Raw genomic sequence first — 19148 nt, forward strand, 5'->3', positions numbered from 1 at the left:
TTTTACAGATGCTTCCCGCTTTGTTGGGAGGACAAGGGCTCTGGGTTTCTCTCAAGCCTGCCCTTTTCAGAACTTCATCCAAACTGAACCCTAATCATCTGCCTGCAAAGAGCAGCTCTGCGAGTTCCCAACTCCTCTTCCCTCGTCAGGACTCCCAGGAGATCCTGACACTGCCCTCCTACGCTCAGCGCTGTAGTTTCAAAGTTGTGAAAACTGTAAAATAACACAGCCTCTGGCTGTTGTCTGCATCTCATCCAGTGTCCATAAAAGGTGGCAGGCAGTTTTCCAGACCTGCAGCAGTAAGACAAAACTTGGGTAAATAGACACCCCCACATAAACCCTACAGGAGCACAGTTCTCCCAGCCTGTGTTTGCTGTGGCTTGAGGAAAATAAAATACAAGCAAAGCTGGACTAGAGCACAGTGCCCTCCAGTCCCCCTCCGGCCCACCATGCTGTGAGTCTGAAACGTCAGCATCTACACGAGTCACCTGGAACACTAGCCAAATGCAGAGTCCTTCATGGGCTTGCGTCCTTTGGGGCTTCACTGGGGGAGGACAGAGATCTGATATTAGAAAGGAGGATGTGGTGGTAAATTGTTCTTGTGTTCCAGGGAGGGAACCGCAGCATAGCTCCTGGGTACCAACATCGTTATATCTGTTAGGGCTTAGCACCCTAATGCTGACCCTGTTGGGAGGAGTTCTAGGTGGGGGTGGGAGGGGCAGTCCTATTACTACCAGGAGGTATTTCCAGGTCAGCACTTTGTGTGTGTGTGTGTGTGTGTGTGTGTGTGTGTGTGTGCCCGTGCACGCATATGTGTGCCTGTGCATGTGTGCACACATGTGCATCTGTGCCCCTTCACAGGTGTGGGGTGGGCTGCATGCATGTTAGCTGTAATTATTATGGAAGTTAGTGTAATTCTGCCTAAAGCTCCTCCCACTCATCCTCTCTGATTCCACCTTCTACCTCCTGCGCCCACAGAGCTCTTTCTGTCCTCACCCCCCCACCTCACATTCCCAGATCCCTTACAGCCTGCACTGCCATCCCCTTCCTTCTGGTTGAGTGTGAATCACCTCCCTGCACTCACTTTAGTCTCGTCCTCCCAGCAGGAATATCCATTATGTCTTGGGTCTTATGAGTTAGCTACTCATTTTCCCGGTAAACACTGAAATAAAAATTGTGTCTTTGTCTCACCTGAATGTCTCCCCACACACACTCCCATCAACAGGAAATGTCACCCTCACTGCAGCTCATGATTTAGAAGGAAAGTGGCAGAGTGCATGTGGTCTGTGACATTTTATGGTGGGCAGGGCACCACATTAATAATGTCTACAGTGGGTTTCCTTAATGTCCTCTGATGTTAGTCTACCCAGCAGCTGAGGGGGTAGACACCAGCAGCCCCTTTGCATGATCACCTGGAAAGGGCCTCAGCAGGGCTGCTCGTTGGTGGAATAGCTGTCCTGTGTGGGACTGTCTCAGGCATGGCCGTGTATCTGGTATCGCTTCCCCCTGCCCAGAAAATGGCAATAGAGCCACTGAGTCATGGGAACAAATGTCATGCCTGCATGACACTCTACTAGAATAACATGCACCCACTGAAGCCCGCAGGCATGCTGGAGTTTGGGGTCACAGGCTACAGGTGGAAAGGCTTTTAATGTCAGCATCATCAGGGAATTTAGGGACCCAGATCTCTGAGACTCATGTAATCGCTTTGGTTATTTCTCAATCTAAAACCATCAACAACTCCCAAGTTAGATACCTAACTTTGTATCTGTATGTTTCATACTCTTTTTCTGAAAGAGGGCCCCAAGTTGCATAAAACTTCTTAGCCCACAGAACCTGGGTCCGTCCCCGAGTGTCCGCACGGCCCGAGGGCTGTCAGAGGGCCTCTGTGCAAAAGCTCCCGCCCTTGGTGGCAGACCCAGGTGCTGAGACCGCTCTCTGCCTTCCAGCCTCTGGACTATGAGATTTCTGCCTTTCACACCCTGCTGATCAAAGTGGAAAACGAGGACCCACTGGTGCCCGACGTCTCCTACGGCCCCAGCTCCACAGCCACTGTCCACATCACTGTCCTGGACGTCAACGAGAGCCCGGTTTTCTACCCAGACCCCATGATGGTGACCAAGCAGGAGAACATCTCTGTGGGCAGCGTGCTGCTGACAGTGAATGCCACGGACCCCGACTCCCTGCAGCATCAGACCATCAGGTGGGTGAGCGTCTCCGCTGCCAGAGGCGGGAGGCGGGCAGGAGTGGCTCTTCCTTCGGGGCTACCATTGACCTACACTGCTTAACGACCTGGCTGAGCAGGAAGTTTGTGTCGTGATGAAGAGTTTCGGCCAGTGGCACCAGGGGACCAGGCCAGCTACACAAGGAGGTTGGCCCTGTACCTGGTTCCTGGTTGCAGAGCAGCCTGGGAGGAGAGGGGCTCCAGGGCTGTGTTCCCACAGGTTCCCAGGGCTCTACCAGGGCTGAGCACAGTGTGGAAGGAGCTGCCCCCCAGGGTCCCTCGCATCTCAGACACTTGACCTACTCTATCAGCAGCCACAGCTTCATGAGAAAGGCTTGGCCAACTCCATGTACAGTTAAGGGTATTAGGAATTCAGAGAGGTTCAGTAACTTGCTCAAGGCTGCCCAGCTTAGTAGTAGAAGAATCAGGATGGAAACATTGCAGTTCAGTATGCAAAGTCGGTGCTCTCGGCTAAGTGCTCTGAATTCTGAACTGTTAAGGGGAAGGAGTAGGTGTTACCTGGTACTTAGAAATGGACCATTGGGGTTGAGTTAGCTCAGTCAGTAAAGAGTATGCCTGCATGTGTTCCCCATCCTGGCTGATTCATGTCAATGTATGGCAAAAACCACTACAATATTATAAAGTAATTAGCCTCCAACTAATAAAAATAAATGAAAAAAAAAAAAGAATATGCCTGCAATGCAGGAGACTTAGGTTCGATTCCTGGGTCGGGAAGGTCGTCTGGAGAAGGAAATGGCAACCCACTCCAGGATTCTTGCCTGGAGAATCCCATGGACAGAGGAGCCTGGAGGGCTACAGTCCATGGGGTTGCAAGAGTCAGACACGACTTAGCAACTAAACCACCACCATTGGGGTTGAGTTTTCCACTGATGATTGGCAAGCCAAAAAAAAAAAAAGGTTCAAATTTTTAGTCTTCATTCCTTAAGCTCTGTCCAGTACTTCAAAAGAAGGGATTTTCATAATGAGATTTAATTAAATGAGCATTATCTGCGGTGCATCTCGTGCTGGTGGAGACGAGATGCCCTCCCTGGTGCGATGTCTCACAGCAGACACATTGGCATGCAGGTCCAAACATGCGCTTGTCTCTGCAAAAGGAAGTTATTAATCTTCCTCCTCCAGAACAGAATCTTCTCATAGGAGGTACCGATAACCACGTATTAGACACACTTCAAATAAACATGTGTCTTATTTTCCTGATTTGAAACAGCTGGAAACATGCCACCATCTCCATGTCGGCCACAGGACCGTGGAGCAGGCTGGCAGAAGTTATTTTCCAACCCAAATGGGGGTTTATTTTTATGACAAAACTTGCTGAAATTGCAGATGAACTAGATACAAGCACAGAATAATGCCAAATCCTGTAATAATGTGAATCAGAAATAGCCATTCTTTTTTTTTCCTCTTCTCCCTTTATTTCCCCTTTTCCTGCATTGACAAAGGAAATACAGAATTTAAACATCAAAGAGAAAGATCAGGAAATCTGTAACTTAACAGACTGTAAGGTAGTGTGCAAATTTAGGATGTCTCTAGAGGGGCTTAACTGTCAGTTTGCACTTCTACAACAGGAGGTAGAAGAGGTGACTCCGGGGTGGGTAGGAAATGCACAGAAATGGGGTTGATGTTGCTAAGCCTAGGATACTGCCTTTGCTGGCTAACACAGGATTCTGGCAGGCATGGAGATGTTACTGCGATGAGGAGGGGCTGAAGCAGGTGTCTGAGATCTGGGAGTAGATGCCCCACTAAGGTGGAACGTATGGGGAAGATGTGGGTCTGTCGGGGTTCTTTGTTTAAAACCAGCTCTGGCTGACTCAAGCAAAAGGGCGATTTGTTGGAAGATCCTAGGAACAGTTTATAGAACTTTTCCCCACTGGTAACCACTAGTTTTTTCTCTATATCTGTGAGTCTGTTTCTGTTTCTTATACGCATTCCTTTGTTTTCTTTTTTAGATTCTACATATAAGTGGTAACAGAGTATTTGTCTTTCTCTGCCTTATTTCACTAAGCATAATATTCTGTAGGTCCATCCACATTGTTGCAAATAGCAGGATTTCATTCTTTTTATGGCTGAGTAATATTCCACATATATTTGTGTGTATATATATACACCACATTTTCTTTGTATGTTCATCTCTTGATGGGCACTTAGGTTACTTCCATATCTAGGCTATTGTAAATAATGCTGCTATGAACATTGGAGAGAATGATGTAGCTTTTCAAATTCGTGGGTTTTTTTTTTAATATATGCCCAGGTGTGAAGTTGCTAGATAGTGGTTCTATTTTTTTTTTTTCAGGACCTCCACAGTATTCTCCATAGTGGCTGCACCAATTCATATTCCTCACCAACAGTGTGCAAAAGTTCCCTTTTCTCCACATGCTTTCCAGCATGTGTTACTCATGGTCTTTTTGATGATGGCCATTTTGATGGGTGTGAGATACTATCTCATTGTGGCTTTGATTTGCATTCCTCTGATGGTCAGTGATGTTGAGGAGTTTATAGAATTGGAAAAGATGCTTGGACCAAGGCTAAGATAGCACAGGAACTAGGGCATTGTTGTGCCTCTAGGTAATGGGACCTGACAGGCTGGCACTGCAGGATCTCACAGGGGGAGTGACCCACCTCCAGCCAGGGTCCACTCTTGTGTCACTCGGCTCGTGGTTCATATGTCGGGGCAAGTCCGCTTTGCCTGAGCTGGAGCCATGCACCCCCAACTCAGGGCCTCTTGGCAGTCAAAAGAGGTGACCTTCCCAGATGTGGTTGCAGCTGTCCCCACCACAGGCAGTTGACTGCAAAGCAGGAAGAAAACCCATCTGGCAAATGGGGTGTGGTGCTTGGTGTATGACAAGAGGCCATGGCCAGCAGCCCCTGCAGACCGAGTCAGGAGACGTGATTCCCGCCTGGAGAGGAGCAGGTGAATGGCGAGGGACTCCAAGGCCAGGATTTGAGCTTGGAGAACAGACCAGCTACTGGAGCCGGAATCCAGTGGTTTCCCATTGTATCTCGCATGGAGCATTAGTGGCACCCACTGTGAGTAAAGGAGATCAGAGAAAGCAGTTTGTAACTTACTAGACATGAGACTTGTGGTAAAAAGCAGGAACAGAGAAAGCTCTGAAGAGCTTCCAGTTTCCACAGTACAACGGGTCATCACAGGTGTGATGTGACCCTCAGTCACAAGTGGCCAGGTCCCATCTCAGACTGACTTTTTCAGGAGTGCCTATGCTGGCCCACAGCATCAAAAATGAGGACAAGGGCATGCAGCATGAGAATTCCAGGGCTCAGAATATACTCTTTCCCCACCTCTTGACTCTGCACTTAGCCTGATTTGGCTTCATCCTCAGCTGTCTCTCTATGGCCACAGAGGGTCAAGGCCACCAGTAGCAACGGCGGTCCTCAGTCCTACCAGAAAAAAAAAATGATCCTCCCCAACCGGAAGTATTTGCCGGAGGGCCAGGTGTGGGTCTCACTGAGCCAACTCGTGCTCACAGCTGACAGACGGACCGGCAGGACGGTGAGAGGTCCCCGGGGCCAGTCCTGCTGTGTGAGCCCACTGGGAACCCAGCATCCAGCCACGAGTACCTGGGAGGTGGTTTCCCACAGGGATGCCAAGGTCCTTCCCAGATTCTGAGTCACCAGGGACCATGGAGAGCCACTGTGATCAAGGTCAATGTCATGACCCCCTCAGAAAATATAACTGAGGTGCTTCTGTGGCTGTTTGGCTAAGAACTGTAGCACTTACAAGTGGGTCTGGCTGAGCAGTGTCTGGACAAGTCCCTTTTCCAGCACTGAAAGCCGAGTAAATGTGTGTGTGTGAGACACACATTTCTCTCTCTGATCTGACTCTCTGGACACATTCCTTCCTGCTGAGATCCAGAGTTGCCTGGAAGTGACCCTTTCTCAGCCTGGCACTTAACGGACCTCGCTCCGCCCTTCCCTCCCCGCCACCCACCCTTCCTCTCCTGGCACTGGTTCTGAGCTCCATCAAAGGCAGGCATAACATCCCTGACAGGTTGAGCTGTTGTCACAGGAACTCTTTGGGGAGAAAAGGCTCATTAATTATTTGTAGCCTTTGATCCTGTACACGAAAAGTCGTGTCCCTGAGGGGCCGTGTGTGCAAAGGCTGAGCAGGGCTGAGGGGAGGGGTCAGGCTGGGACATGGTTTTCTAATCATCTGCACTCAGCTCCCTAGAATTCTCAGAAAGACATGATGACCTTGTGTCTGTGGTGGTGGTGGTGGTATTGTCTTAGTGATTCCTCAGGGAGCAGGCATTGGAAGAGGGAGGAACTTTACACTGGAAACTCCTATTTTTATCTCAAGGAGAACTCTGAGTTCAACTGACAAAGTCACATGTACTCCAAGGGTCTTGATTCCCAGCAATAGGTCCGCCCTGGCTGGGCACTCCTGCGTGCTATCGGGGTGTCCGTGTGTGTGTGTGTGTGTGTGTGTGTGTGTGTGTGTGTGTGCGTGTGCGTGTGCGTGTGGCTCTGTGTGTGTCCACGTGTCAATCTCGGTGCCGATTACTCTTGGTCTATCTTTTACTCCATGCCTCTCTTCCTTGTCTCCCTGTCTGTCTTCCCCTGCCTGTCTTCCTCCCCATCACTGTCTCTATTTCATCACCCCCGTCCCTCTAGGACCGTCTTTCTCTCTTGTCTCGTGGCCATCTCTTCTCTGTCTGTTTCTGTTCCTTCCTTCCTCCCATTCATTCCTCTCTCTCCTCTCTTCTCTTTTCTCCTCCTCTTTCCCTCTTCTTTCTCCTTCCTCCTCCCTCCACCACCTCCCTCCCCCCTGTTCTTCCTCTTCTTTCTCTGTCTCTCCCTCTCCGCCTGTCTCTATATCAATATCTCACTCCAAGACTGTCGGTGCCTCAGCTGCAATAACCCCATCTCATCTCAGATGACTAGCCAGGCACTCAAGGCGTCTTAGCGCACTGAGAGACCGGCATACCCAGCCAGGATCCTAACAGCCTAATTCATCTCCTGCCCCCACGGCGACAGGCCTCCTCCCTGAGGGCAGGTGGGCTCCCTCCCTTGGCCAAGACAGGAAAACTCCTCCCTACCCCCAACCCCCACAAAACTTAGGACCTCACTTCTGACTCATCCTGTCCTGTCTTCTGGGATGGAAAACAGTGTCTCGGACACAGTAGCTCCGCCGCTGACACTGGATGCCCTCTTTCATCTCACTAGGGAATGTTAAAACCGGTGAAAGGCGCCTTGATCTCTCAGAAGCCTGTAACTCTAAAGACAGGAGATGTCCAGGCATCAGAGTGAATATTCTCACTAAAAAGCCCAAGTTATTAAAGCTTTTTTTAAAAGCCCATCGCATCGTGCTCTTAGCCAAATCCAAACGGACAGCAGTGGGCTATGACAGATGAAATTCTTCTTCTTAATGACTTGTATCTTCTTATCCTTATTATAAAGTTAAGATAGTTCATGGAAGAAACTTTTGAAAAGGCAGTTGGGAATAAAGAATCTAATTTTAAAAATCTGCCTCCAACTAATTAAATAAATGGAAAAAAAAAATCTGTGATAGTCCCACCCAAGGAAATCCCTTTTTAACAGCTTGGATATATGTCTAGTCACATGTTGGAGTACTTCTTTTTATTTTCAAAATTGGCTCACATCACCCTCTTTGCTTTGAAACCTGCCGTTTTTACTTCCCAATATGTGGTGAATAGCTTTCCATGTCAAGAAATAGCCACTATTTTTAGTCGCTGAATACTATGCATTCTACTACTCTATTATACAAACATGCTCATTTATTTATTCATTCCCTTGTTGTTGGCTATTTAGACTGTTTCCAGTCATATGCAATTATTTTTGTAAAAGGTCAGTGGACATGCTTGTCGCTAAATTGTTTAATGCATCATTAATTTTCTGAAGAATTTTCTGAAAATGCTGTGCAAAAGTGTTGATGTTGCTAATGCTTTTCGTCGTATAAAGAATTCTATTTTTACCTAGGCAATCATATTTCTATTTTCCCTTATGACTTGAATTGATGGTTAGAAAGTTTCTCTGCTCTAAGGTTATATGAACATTGACATGTTGTAAAATAGAGCTGGTTCCCATAGCCCAGCCTCTCAACGCACAGAGGCAAAGAGACTGGCTTCAGCTCTCAGGACAGAATCTGCCTCCATGAACACCAGACAGGGATCCAGCACTTCTTGAGGACATTTTAGTGTCTCCAGTGAGCAATGGACCCATGCACCTAAACTTGTTGGCTAATTATTGTCAGAAATAGCAGCTCAATGATAATTATGCTAAGATGGAAATGACTATATTTCCCCAACATCCTCCAACAGTGAGATGAGAAGCAGGGACCAGTCTCACCATGGCATCAAGTCTGTTGCTTTGGTTACTCTAGGGATATGGCCAGCAGCTCCATCATGTTGAGTGGTCCGAGAGGGCATATTTCATTCTCTGAATGATCAGGGGATTTCTATTGAGGCAACCAAGTAGCAATTCCTATTCCAAACATCTTTTAGACAGAACTCATCTTCTCTCTCTGGTCTGTAGTAAACAACCTTATAGCAGAGACTTCTGCCATACACTGAACATGTAGGATGTGAGCTGAAGAAAACTATTGTCCTTGCCCACGTGAAATTGCCCTTGCTGCTCCGCACTTCTGGGGAAAGGGCCATTCCTCCTGGGAGCCCACAGGTGTTTGTCCGGCAGCGCTGTGTCTGTGAGGGTTCAGTTCGGCTGACTTAAAGGGAAGATTGAACATGATGGTGGTTCAGAGAAGATAGAAGTTGTTTTGTTTTTTTCCCATATAAAATAAGTATAAAGCAGCTATGGCAGTCCAGGGCAGGGATGGCAGCTCCACAACGCTGGCAGGGGCCCCAGCTCCTCCTTGCTCACCATTCAATCACCTCTAAGCTGGCAATCTCTGCCTCAAGGACTTTGTTAGTTGCTAGTGCTCCAGCCTTCATATCTGTATTCCAGACAGTAGTTTGGGAGAGAGGGAATACAGAAGGGAGTCTCCTATATTTTAGGCAGTCTTCCTGAAAGTCAAACACTTTTCTGTTTGAATCTGATTGGTCAAAATTAGTCACATGGCCACAACCTAGCTGCAAGAAATACTAGGAAGTATGGTCATTTTTAGGTGGGTAGCAACCAGTTTTTTAAAGTGGGATTCTTTACTAAGAAAGAAAAAAAGAGTGGGTATTGTAAGGCAACCAGAAGCTCGTTCCATGAACACCTTTGGGTATTGAACCTTCCTGTGTAATAAAAGACTACAGGATGAATTTTACAAGATGAATCCATGCCATGAAATTTGATTTTACACAATCAAAGTAATAGATAATTGTGTTGCCAAAGACAACTGCTTGGAAAAAAGCACAAGCATTATAGTTTTCCATTCACTCCTTTGCTGAATTCATTCACTGGCATTTGTTTAGTGCCAACTGTGGGCCTTACACTGCCGGATGCAGTGTTTCCGCTTGTGAAAGAAATGGGCTCTGCCTACAGCCTCCAGGGAATTTATAGTCAAAAGAGCAAGAGCGATACCCCAGGAAAAAAGGAAGAGGGAGGGAAAAAGGGAGAGAGAGGTAAAGGAAGGAAGGAGAGAAAGAAGTTGTCTCCTTGGAAAGTAGGGACCAGTGGCCCCCAGCTGGGGAGAAAGAGCCAAGCAACAAAATTATTTCTTTGCAATCCTCATTGTAGTCTCACTGGTCAACGGATTCCTGAATCCCCCAGAAATGCCACCGTCCCCATGCCTTTGAGCTGGTCTCTGCCTCCTGGGAATGGGGTACCAGACTAAACTAGGCAAAGATTGCCAGGACCCCTGGATACATGTTTTACATGACTAAGATGCCTGACATTTTTATATAAAAGTTCACCAAAAGCACTGAGGGCAGTCTTACTTAACTCTCACAACCACCCTATGAATGTGAAATGATGAGTCTACCTCTTTATGAGGAAAAGTAACCTCTCTGAGCCTAGGTTTATGGGAAGAAAACATACAAATGAGGTGAACCACCTCGCCCATGTCTGTTTGTCTTTCTGAGGTTTAGGCATCCCCCTGCAGGTGACTACCTTACTTTCAGACTGCATGGCCCTGGCTTTCTAAAAGTCTAGTATAACATTTGTCACGCTTCACTGTTACACTGTTATTTTCCGCTAACCCTCAGCCTCTGTGAGGGTAACAATCATGTTCATCTCCATCCCTGATAAACCATCAGGGCTTCATCAGTACCATTTAGTTAATTAAACACTCAGGCCCAGCACCAAGGCCTTCAAACTTTTGTCCTTGACAAAAATGTCAAGGACGCCAACACATAATCTGTCATCGCCAAAGTTTGAAAAGAAAAGAGCAAACTGAAGTTAATAAAGACTGAGTGTGCACAGCGCCATGACTTCAGCCATGTTGAATGTAATATTTGAAAAAATGTCATTACATTTCCAAGGGCTTCGCTGGTGGCTCAGCGGTAAGAACTGCCTACAGTACAGGAGACTCAAGTTCCATCCGCGGGTTCATAAGATACCCTGGAGGAAGAACAGGCAACCCTCTCCAGCATTCTTGCCTGGAAAATCTCATAGACAGAGGAACCTGGCAGGCTATAGTCCATGGGGGTCACAAAAAGTTGGACACAATTGAAGTGACTGAGTACACACACACACTTTCCATTTGCAAATTATTTGTAGATCACACTGTAAGGATGTCTGGGTCGGCACTAGAAAAATCATAGATTATTAGTGAAATATTCCCATAGCCGAATTATTGCAAAAGCAAAAGTGTAAAAATTATCTCAAAAATTATGCATTTGCGATGTGATACATTTCAGTCTGTTTGGTGTGACTTGGGAGGAGGCCACCATAGACAGAGAAAATTCTTAGAGGCCCAAAAGTCCTCTTTTATTATCTTATTGGAGTGTAGTTGATTTTGGAATAGGAGATGGCAACCGACGCCAGTATTCTTGCCTGGAAATTCCCATGGACAGAGGAGCCTGGCAAGCTACAGTCCATGGGGTCACAAAGAGCCAGGCATGACTGAGCAACTGAGCACACACACACACAGTTGATTTACAGCGTTGTGCTAATTTCTGCTCTATGGCAGTGTGACTCGGGTGTACATACACACATGCATTCTTCTTCATATTCTTTACTACTGGGGTTCATCTCGGGATACTGAATATAGTTCCCTGTGCTCTACGGTAGCTCCTTGTTGCTTGCCCTTTCTATACATAATGGTTTGCATCTGCTAATCCCAAAACCCCCAATCCATCCCTCCTCCACCGTACCTCCCCCTGGCAGCCTCAAGTCTGTTCTCTGTGTCTGTGAGTCTGTTTTTGTTTTGTCGGTAGATTCATTTGTGCCGTATTTTACATTCTACAGATAAGTGCTACCAAATAGTATTTGTCTTTCTCTTTCTGACTTACTTTACCAACAGTGATAATCTCTAGGTTCATCCATGTTGCTACAAATGACATTATGCCGTGCTTTTTACGGCTGCATAGTATTCCATTGCTTACGTACACCACATCTTTACCCTTTCAGCTGTAGATGGACATTTAGGTTTTTTCCATGTCTTGGCTATTGTGAACAGTGCAGCTGTGAACATAAGGGTGGGTGTATCTTTTTGAATTATAGTTTTGTCTGTATGCCCAGGAGTGTGATTGCTGGATCATTTGACCACTCTATCTTTAGTTTTTTGAGGAACCTCCATACTGTTTTCCATAACACCTGTGCCAATGGAAGGTCTTAAAAGAGCCCAGCGCTGGGCCTGGCCATGGACGTGCCTGGTGAACAAGTATAACGTGGTTTGCCAGCAGCTGGGCTGGAGTGTCTGGATGCAAGCATTTGTGCATAAGCAGACATGGTTTATTGTTTATGGATTACTGTTATTTTTCCTCTTCAAGTATTGTCTAATGTCTCCCAACCGTGGACATATTTGCACGTGGCTTTGTTTTAACCCAACCTCAGGGGCAGGGAGGGGGGTGGCCTGAGCAGGAGTGATCAGTCTCCCACTGGGCTTCCCAGGTCCATAGAGTTAGCTAAGGAGCCAGGTCCATCAGCCGCCTCTTCTTCCAAAACCATGAGCCAGATTGAGCCCATTCTTTAAAGACAGAATATCGGAATCAGATCCAAATTAGATCCTCATCTCTCTGAAAACCACTACCTACTTTGTCCTGATTTCTTTGAGTCTTTTTAAGTCATTTCCCATCCCTTCCTCCTCTAGACTTGGAGGCTTTTAAGCTCCGAGTAGATTCATTCATAGTCTCAAACTGGTACAGAATGCAACATGCAATGATGAAAATTCAGTCCAAAAAGATTTGTTAAAATGCCCAGTTTCAGTTTTTGCTGGTCTTCTTGTGACTCATCAAGTCTTTTTCTTTAATACCTCATTTAATCTAATATTGAGGCTCATTCAAAGGAAATCACACCAAAAAGTGATAGGAAATTGAGCAAAAATCATCAGCTGGCTATGTGGCATTTTGTTCTGTATCTTCTAAGACCTTTGGAAGCAGATGGCAAAAATCAGTTCCCTTGGAAATTAGGATTTTGTCATCGCTATCAGTTCTCAGGAACACAGAGGTTCAAAATGTATAGTAGCTCACCACTTATTGGGAGGAGAAAAGAGGGTTGTAACTCCTTTTGAAAAAAAAAAAAAACAGATTTCAAAACCAGATTTAAGAGTTTAATTTGGGGTGACTCCCACCTTTTAAATTTTAATCAGAAGTTAAAGGCCAAATAATAACATTTCTACCTGGGGAAATGAAAAGAGCCTCCATCCACTAAAATATATTATTAACACTTCATCTTAATTAAATGTGCTTACTGACCTCAATAATAGGATTTGGGGTGAGGTCATTTCTGTTAGTTCCTTTTTTTTTTTTTTGGTGAGGTATTTCTTTCTTGAGTCAACGCAGAGCTTAAAATGTAAATGAATTGTTTACAGTGGCGCCTTTGTAATTTTTAATTAAAGTGATGTCCTTCCATTGGAAAATCGTGGTGGCAATATGTTTTATTGCCTATTCTGCTGTAGAATTTTTAATTATTTATGAAATATATATCTTACTGTTATTTTTAACAATCAGATTTTCTGTTATGAAGATGGCAATGGGAAACAAGATCTAATAAATTAAACAACTGAATCTTTATAGATTTAACAGCCTCAGTGGCTAAAAATAGAATTCTGGCCTTTATAATGATCCAGAGACGGAAGACTTTCATTATTAACCTCAATTAGAGGTGCTCGATTTGGTTATTATGAAACATGTGACCATTTGGAAAAAGAGTTGAAAGGATATTTTATAATTTACCCACCTTTTTAACATCCATCTACGTATTATTATAAACTGGCCATGGGCCAGACTTTCATTATTGAAAGCATGGTTTCAAATTGGTTACATTTTAATGTAATTATAATGGTCACTGTTGGCAGCCTAAGAAATTAATTCTCAGAACCAATAAAGAAAATATTGACAAATGTTAATATTGTTTCTTGCTCAATGTTTTCTAAACTGTTAAATCTGCTTAGCTGGTTTGTTTTGTTTTGTTGTTGTTGTTGTTGTTTTTGTAATAAAGGCATTTGAATTAGATGAGGGTTGCTACAGAAGCCAGCAGTACAGCATTGATTGAGAAAGCCACACACTTCAGGATTGCAACAGAAGTCGGTCAGGGAAGATAGCCGATTTATTTTATTATCTCAGTTTGTCTGTCAATCACCAGCCAAGGAACACACCTCGGGCACTCATGAACAGCTTATCACAGCATTAGCACTAACTCAAGTAATGAAACTGCAGACAGTGAGTCTTGAACTAATTCAAGAAGCGCACTTCATCTCTGCTCCCAGTTTGCTCTCCAAATGAATCCTGAAGCTCTGTTTTCAAGTGCTGAGACACTCAACTACAATTCTCTTGATATGTTTAATTTGGAGGTTTCCCTGTGTAGTCTAACCGTATGGACAGGAATCTCAGGATACAATCAGACTTCATGTCGCCGACTTTAACAGCCTCAGATCCTTGTGTGGGGACTGCACATGTGCAGTGGGGCCTCTGGATTTGGATGAAGGCTAGGACAGAATAAGCCACCTCTTTAATCGTTACATTTTTCATTCTTTCCACAAGTGCTTAATGAGCACCTACAATATGCCAGACCCTTTTCTTGGCACTAGGGATATAGCAGCAGGTGAAACAGCTGAAAATATCTGTTATGATGGAGATTATATTCCTGTAGGGGAAAGAGAAAACAATCAAGAAGATGAATTTTAAAATAAATAGCATAGTAGCAAAGAAAAAAAAAGTCAAGCAGAGAAAGCAATAGGGTCTGACATCTCAGGAAAGAGCTGAAAGAACTGAAGCATGCGCCATGCAGGTATCTGGGGAAGAGTGTCCAAGCAGGGGAGATGACAGGTGCAAAGGCCCTGAGGCTGGGCGTGCAGGGTGTGTGATGTAGAGGGGAGGTCAGTGTGCCTGTGCAGAGGGATCGAGGCGGTGGGAGCAGAGGCCAGAGTTGTGTGCGGCTAAAACATTCACTCTAGCTCAAACACAAGATGGGGAGTTAAAGGCTCCAATGGTTTTAGAAGAGAGTCTGTGAGAAGGGTTCCGGGGAGGTGCTCAGGAGAGGGGACCAGTGGGGAGGGCACTGCAGTGATCCAGGAGGAGGAGGTTGGTCTTGGCAGTAGCAGTGGAAGCTGTGAGAAGCAGATACTGGACATGCTTGGAAGGTGATGGTGTTACCCAATGCAAGTTCATGTGCCCAACACACAGCGAGGCCAAACAAACCCAAACACAAAATGTCGGAATCTGGAGCAGAGAAAGCTTTATTGCAGAGCCATCCAAGGAGAATAGGCGGCTCCTGCTTGTAAAACCCCTGAACTCCCTGAAGGGTTTCTGCAAAGCATTTTTCAGGGCCAGGAGAGGGAGGGGTGTCCCAGGGTGTGTGATCAGCTCCTGCGCAGTTCTTTGATTGCTGCATGGGTTTCGATCCTGGGGGCTACCTGCTCATGATCGAGTAGTTCGTTTCTTCCATTTGGTGGTGGTTTTAGCATCTGGAAAACTCAGGAAATAAGCATCATATACTATTATCTAAGTACTTCAGGAAGGAGTGAAAGCAGAAGCTCCGGAGAAGGGGTTACAACCCCGAGCCTTTGAGATCCCCAAAGAGCTGAGCAAAGGTGGGAAAGAAAGAGGGCCCCCTGGGGTGAAGCCCTTGGACATCCTCCTGTTCTGAGCAGTGGCCCTGCCATTCTGAGGAGTGGCCCTGACTGGCACGCTGTACCCGAGGCCGCTGCCTGAGGGTCACAGAGCCGGCACAGTTACATACAGCTCGTGCCCTTAGCTGGGCTGTCAGACCTTGGAGGGGCAGATCCAGAGTCTGCCAGGCACTGCTTCCCTGGGCTCCGGGGTGGTGTGAACACTCACAGCCAGGGGCAGGTCAGTGCTAGGTCAACCCGGCCCTGTCCATCTCCTTCTCTTCTGTCACCAGCACCTTGTAATTCCTCCCGTGGTCCACTTTGCTAACACACTCAGTCTATGTCAGCCTCTTCCTTATGGCCACACTGGTGTGCTCACGCTTACAACAGGGCAGCTGGCATTTGCTGTGTCCCAGACACTGTTCTCCATGCCTTCTATGTGCAGTCACTTCTGATTTCCCAACAACCCTGTAAGAAAGGTGCAACCATCACCCGACTTCACAGTTGAGGCCACTGAGGCCCAGGGAGATTGGAGAACTGGCCCAAGATCACAGGGATTTGCAGACAGGAAAATAAATTGCAAGACAGAGCTCTCACCCCTCCACGCTCCGCCTCCCAAACCAATACACAGAAAAAGCTCAGCCCTCAATGTGTGATTGCAGACAGACCCGAGAGCTTTTCTCTACTAGCTTTCTACTTTTGAGAATACAATTGCTTGTTCCATTTCTGATTCTCACTTGATAGCTTCAAATATTTGACACATCTTTCTGCTGAATGCCACAGCAAAGCCTGCTGCTGCCCAGCTGCCTGTGAGGACCATGGGGAGGTGGTCTGGGCAGAGCTCCCTGGACCGGAGACTGCAGAAAGCCCTCAGGCAGGCAGGTGTCTCGGCGCACTTCTCTCCTCATGAGTAACCTCTTCCCACCATTGTCGGGCAGGGACAGCTTCACCTGCTGGACAGGCCCCTGCTGCATGACTGATGATCCCGCCATTATCCCAGGCTGCCCCCACCTCTGGGCGTCTTTCCATTTAATGCACTTCCATGTGCTCCCACATGTATGATTGCCTTAGGGAGAACAAGCGCTCCATCATAAAATCCTTTCCTAACGCTGCCAAATTTCTTAGAAGAGACTAGAAAACGTCAGCTTTGAAAGAGGTGTTTTCTCAGTGGACCTGAAGGAAACAGCTCATGACTTTTCCATCAGAGACTGTCTTGCCTCTATGAGCTGCCCCAGTGGGCTGCACTGGAAGGGGAGAGGCCCCCGGTCTCACATGGCCTCGCACAGAGAAGTAGCAGAGCCCAGGGCCCTGGTAGCCCCAGCTGCCTGCCGAGTGCCAGACTTCCTGAGCACAAACCCCCACTCATCCATTCTCCAGGTGTGTAACCCTGGGCAGACATTCAATTTCTCTGTGCCGGTTTCCCCACTTGTAAAACGGGGCCAATAACATCTAGGTTAGGGTCACTATGAAGGAAAAACTGATAGTCCAGGTTAAACACTTCACCTGCACCATGCCCAGCACATAGGACGCCCTAAACTGTCCGGTCATCATTCTCAGCAAAGAACAAAACATGTCGCCATTCTCTGAAGGTGGCTCTCTTGAGAAGGAAAGCAATGTTTTTCTACAATCTGTGGTATTCAGGCATTAAGGACCCACAGGAGAGCAAGTCTCTGGAGACACTTATCAGAGAAGCGACTTAATGGACGTTAGTCACAACTCCAAGTTGATGGCAAGCTCCCATCTCTGCCCTTCCCAGAGCCCCTTCCGGTGGTCTACACGCTGGCCCAGGTATCACACTGCTAAAATCCCATTTTTGCCATTTCTAAAACCACTATTCCTAGGAAAATGTAATGGAGCAGAAAGAATTTTTTAAATAATACATTTTGTCTCCTGCCCTTCGCTTGCCCACAAGCAAGAACTCAGAGATGACAGAATACATGCATGCACGGTGAACCACCATTAAAGACTATAAAGATTCTCACACTGGTTTTTGAAGGCTTGCAGCTTGACTTTTTGGTGAACAGGTGTGCTTGATTTTGCAATCTTTCTAGAGTGTACATATAACATAGTCATATTTTCTACTAGTAAAACTGTTCCAGGTTTGGGCATCGTGATTGAATTTATCAGTATTTTAAGATACCCTGCAAATCACATGATGCTGGGCAAATAACACCATGATTTTCAGGGACTCTGTCACCCAGACAAGTTTCAAATCTGGTTGAATGTTTGAAGAGAGATGAAGCAAGCAGACCATTACCTACGAGCAGAAAAGGAAAGCACAGTTCAGCACCTCTGATTATTTCTAGTCCCATATCTGTCAGGATCCATGAGTGCAAGCAACAGAACCAGTGTCAGCTACATGAAGTGGAATCAAATAAGAGTTTACTAGACTGAGATAGGTGATCACAGACTGGACAGGAGGGCAGAGGGTAAGTTGGGAACATGAGTGGCCACTGAATAAGACTCAAGAGGGAAGACGACGTGAACCATTCCAAAGGGATCAGCCTGGTTCTCACGTTACACTTCCTGTGTCTGAACCTGAACTCTGCCACCTGCCCCTACATCAGTCACTGCCCGTGTGTGGGGCATACTGGAGCGAAGTTGCATGTCTCTTATCATTCCTACCGCATCAAGGCAAGGTTGGGATTGGGGCTGCCTCCCGCCACCAACACCGGACACCAGGATCTTGCCCAAAAGGGATCCTGGGATGCTGTGTAGAACAATGAAGGCTGACAAACAGCCAGAAACATCAACATCCACTAGAACCCCTTTCTGCAGATGGGAATTTCCCACAATGCCAGTAGCCATAGCTCTCCCTGGGAGCACCCCGTGAGGATGGGCGCCTGTGGTCTGAGGGACCAGCATCCGCACGTTCAGTCTCTCCACTGAGAGCTCTGTCTCAGAACGAGCACATGGGGCTCACGGGCCAGAGGCAGGTCAGTCTTCACAGGGCACCAAGGGTGGAGAAGGCAGAGCCCAAGGTGGGGTGGTGGAGGAGGAAGGCGAGGCTCTGGGCTGACTTTCAGGGCCAGAGAGGGAGCACCACCCCAAGACCTCCCACCAGGGTTGGGAAGGTGAGCCAGGCACTCTCCTCTGTGCACAGAAATCACCATCAAAACAGATAATTTTTTGTTGTTGTTGTTGGAGGATAATTGCTTTGCACTATTGTGCTGGTTTCTGCCATACATCAACATGAATCCGCCACAGGTACACATATGTCCCATCCCTCCTGAACCTCCCTTCCACCTCCCACCCCATCCCACCTCTCTAGGTTGTCACAGAGCACGGGGTTGAGGTGTGGAATCTAGAAAGGTGGTACTGATGAACCCATCTGCAGGACAGCAGTGGAGACGCAGACATGGGAACAGACCTGTGGACAGAGGCAGGAAGGAGAGGGTGGACAAATGGAGAGAATAGCATGGAAACACACACATTATCCTGTGGAAAACAGACAGACAGTGGGAATTTGCTGTGTGATGCAATGATTTTTTAAAATCAAAGTTAATGCAAAAATTCATGATAAAAATATCAAATTTTTTAGTAAAGTAGGACTGACTTTTCCTTTTGTGTCCAGCTCTGATATGACTCAGCACAGCACTGTGAAAGCCACTTTCCTACTTTGGGCCCATTTCTTCTGAAAACTTAAAGAACAGGACCAGAAATGCTTAATGACCCCATGGCCCTGCAACAGGACTGAAAGTGTGTTCAGCTAAAAACAAGGCAGCGCAGAGGACCCTCGGTTCCCTGAACCTGCATCATGGTGGACCAGACAAA

General features: G+C 46.6%; 1 protein-coding gene across 2 annotated transcripts in view; it reads left to right on the plus strand.

Annotated features, from left to right (window-relative positions):
* Nucleotides 1–19148, plus strand: part of CDH13 (cadherin 13) — a 981031-nt gene that overhangs the window by 891072 nt on the left and 70811 nt on the right. For both annotated transcript variants that reach the window (XM_043898157.1, XM_043898156.1), the window contains one exon: nucleotides 1950–2203. In XM_043898157.1, the coding sequence (XP_043754092.1) occupies nucleotides 1950–2203 (254 nt within the window). The remainder of the gene's footprint in view (nucleotides 1–1949; nucleotides 2204–19148) is intronic.

The sequence above is a fragment of the Cervus elaphus genome, chromosome 4 (assembly GCF_910594005.1).
Source record: "Cervus elaphus chromosome 4, mCerEla1.1, whole genome shotgun sequence".
NCBI lineage: Eukaryota > Metazoa > Chordata > Mammalia > Artiodactyla > Cervidae > Cervus > Cervus elaphus.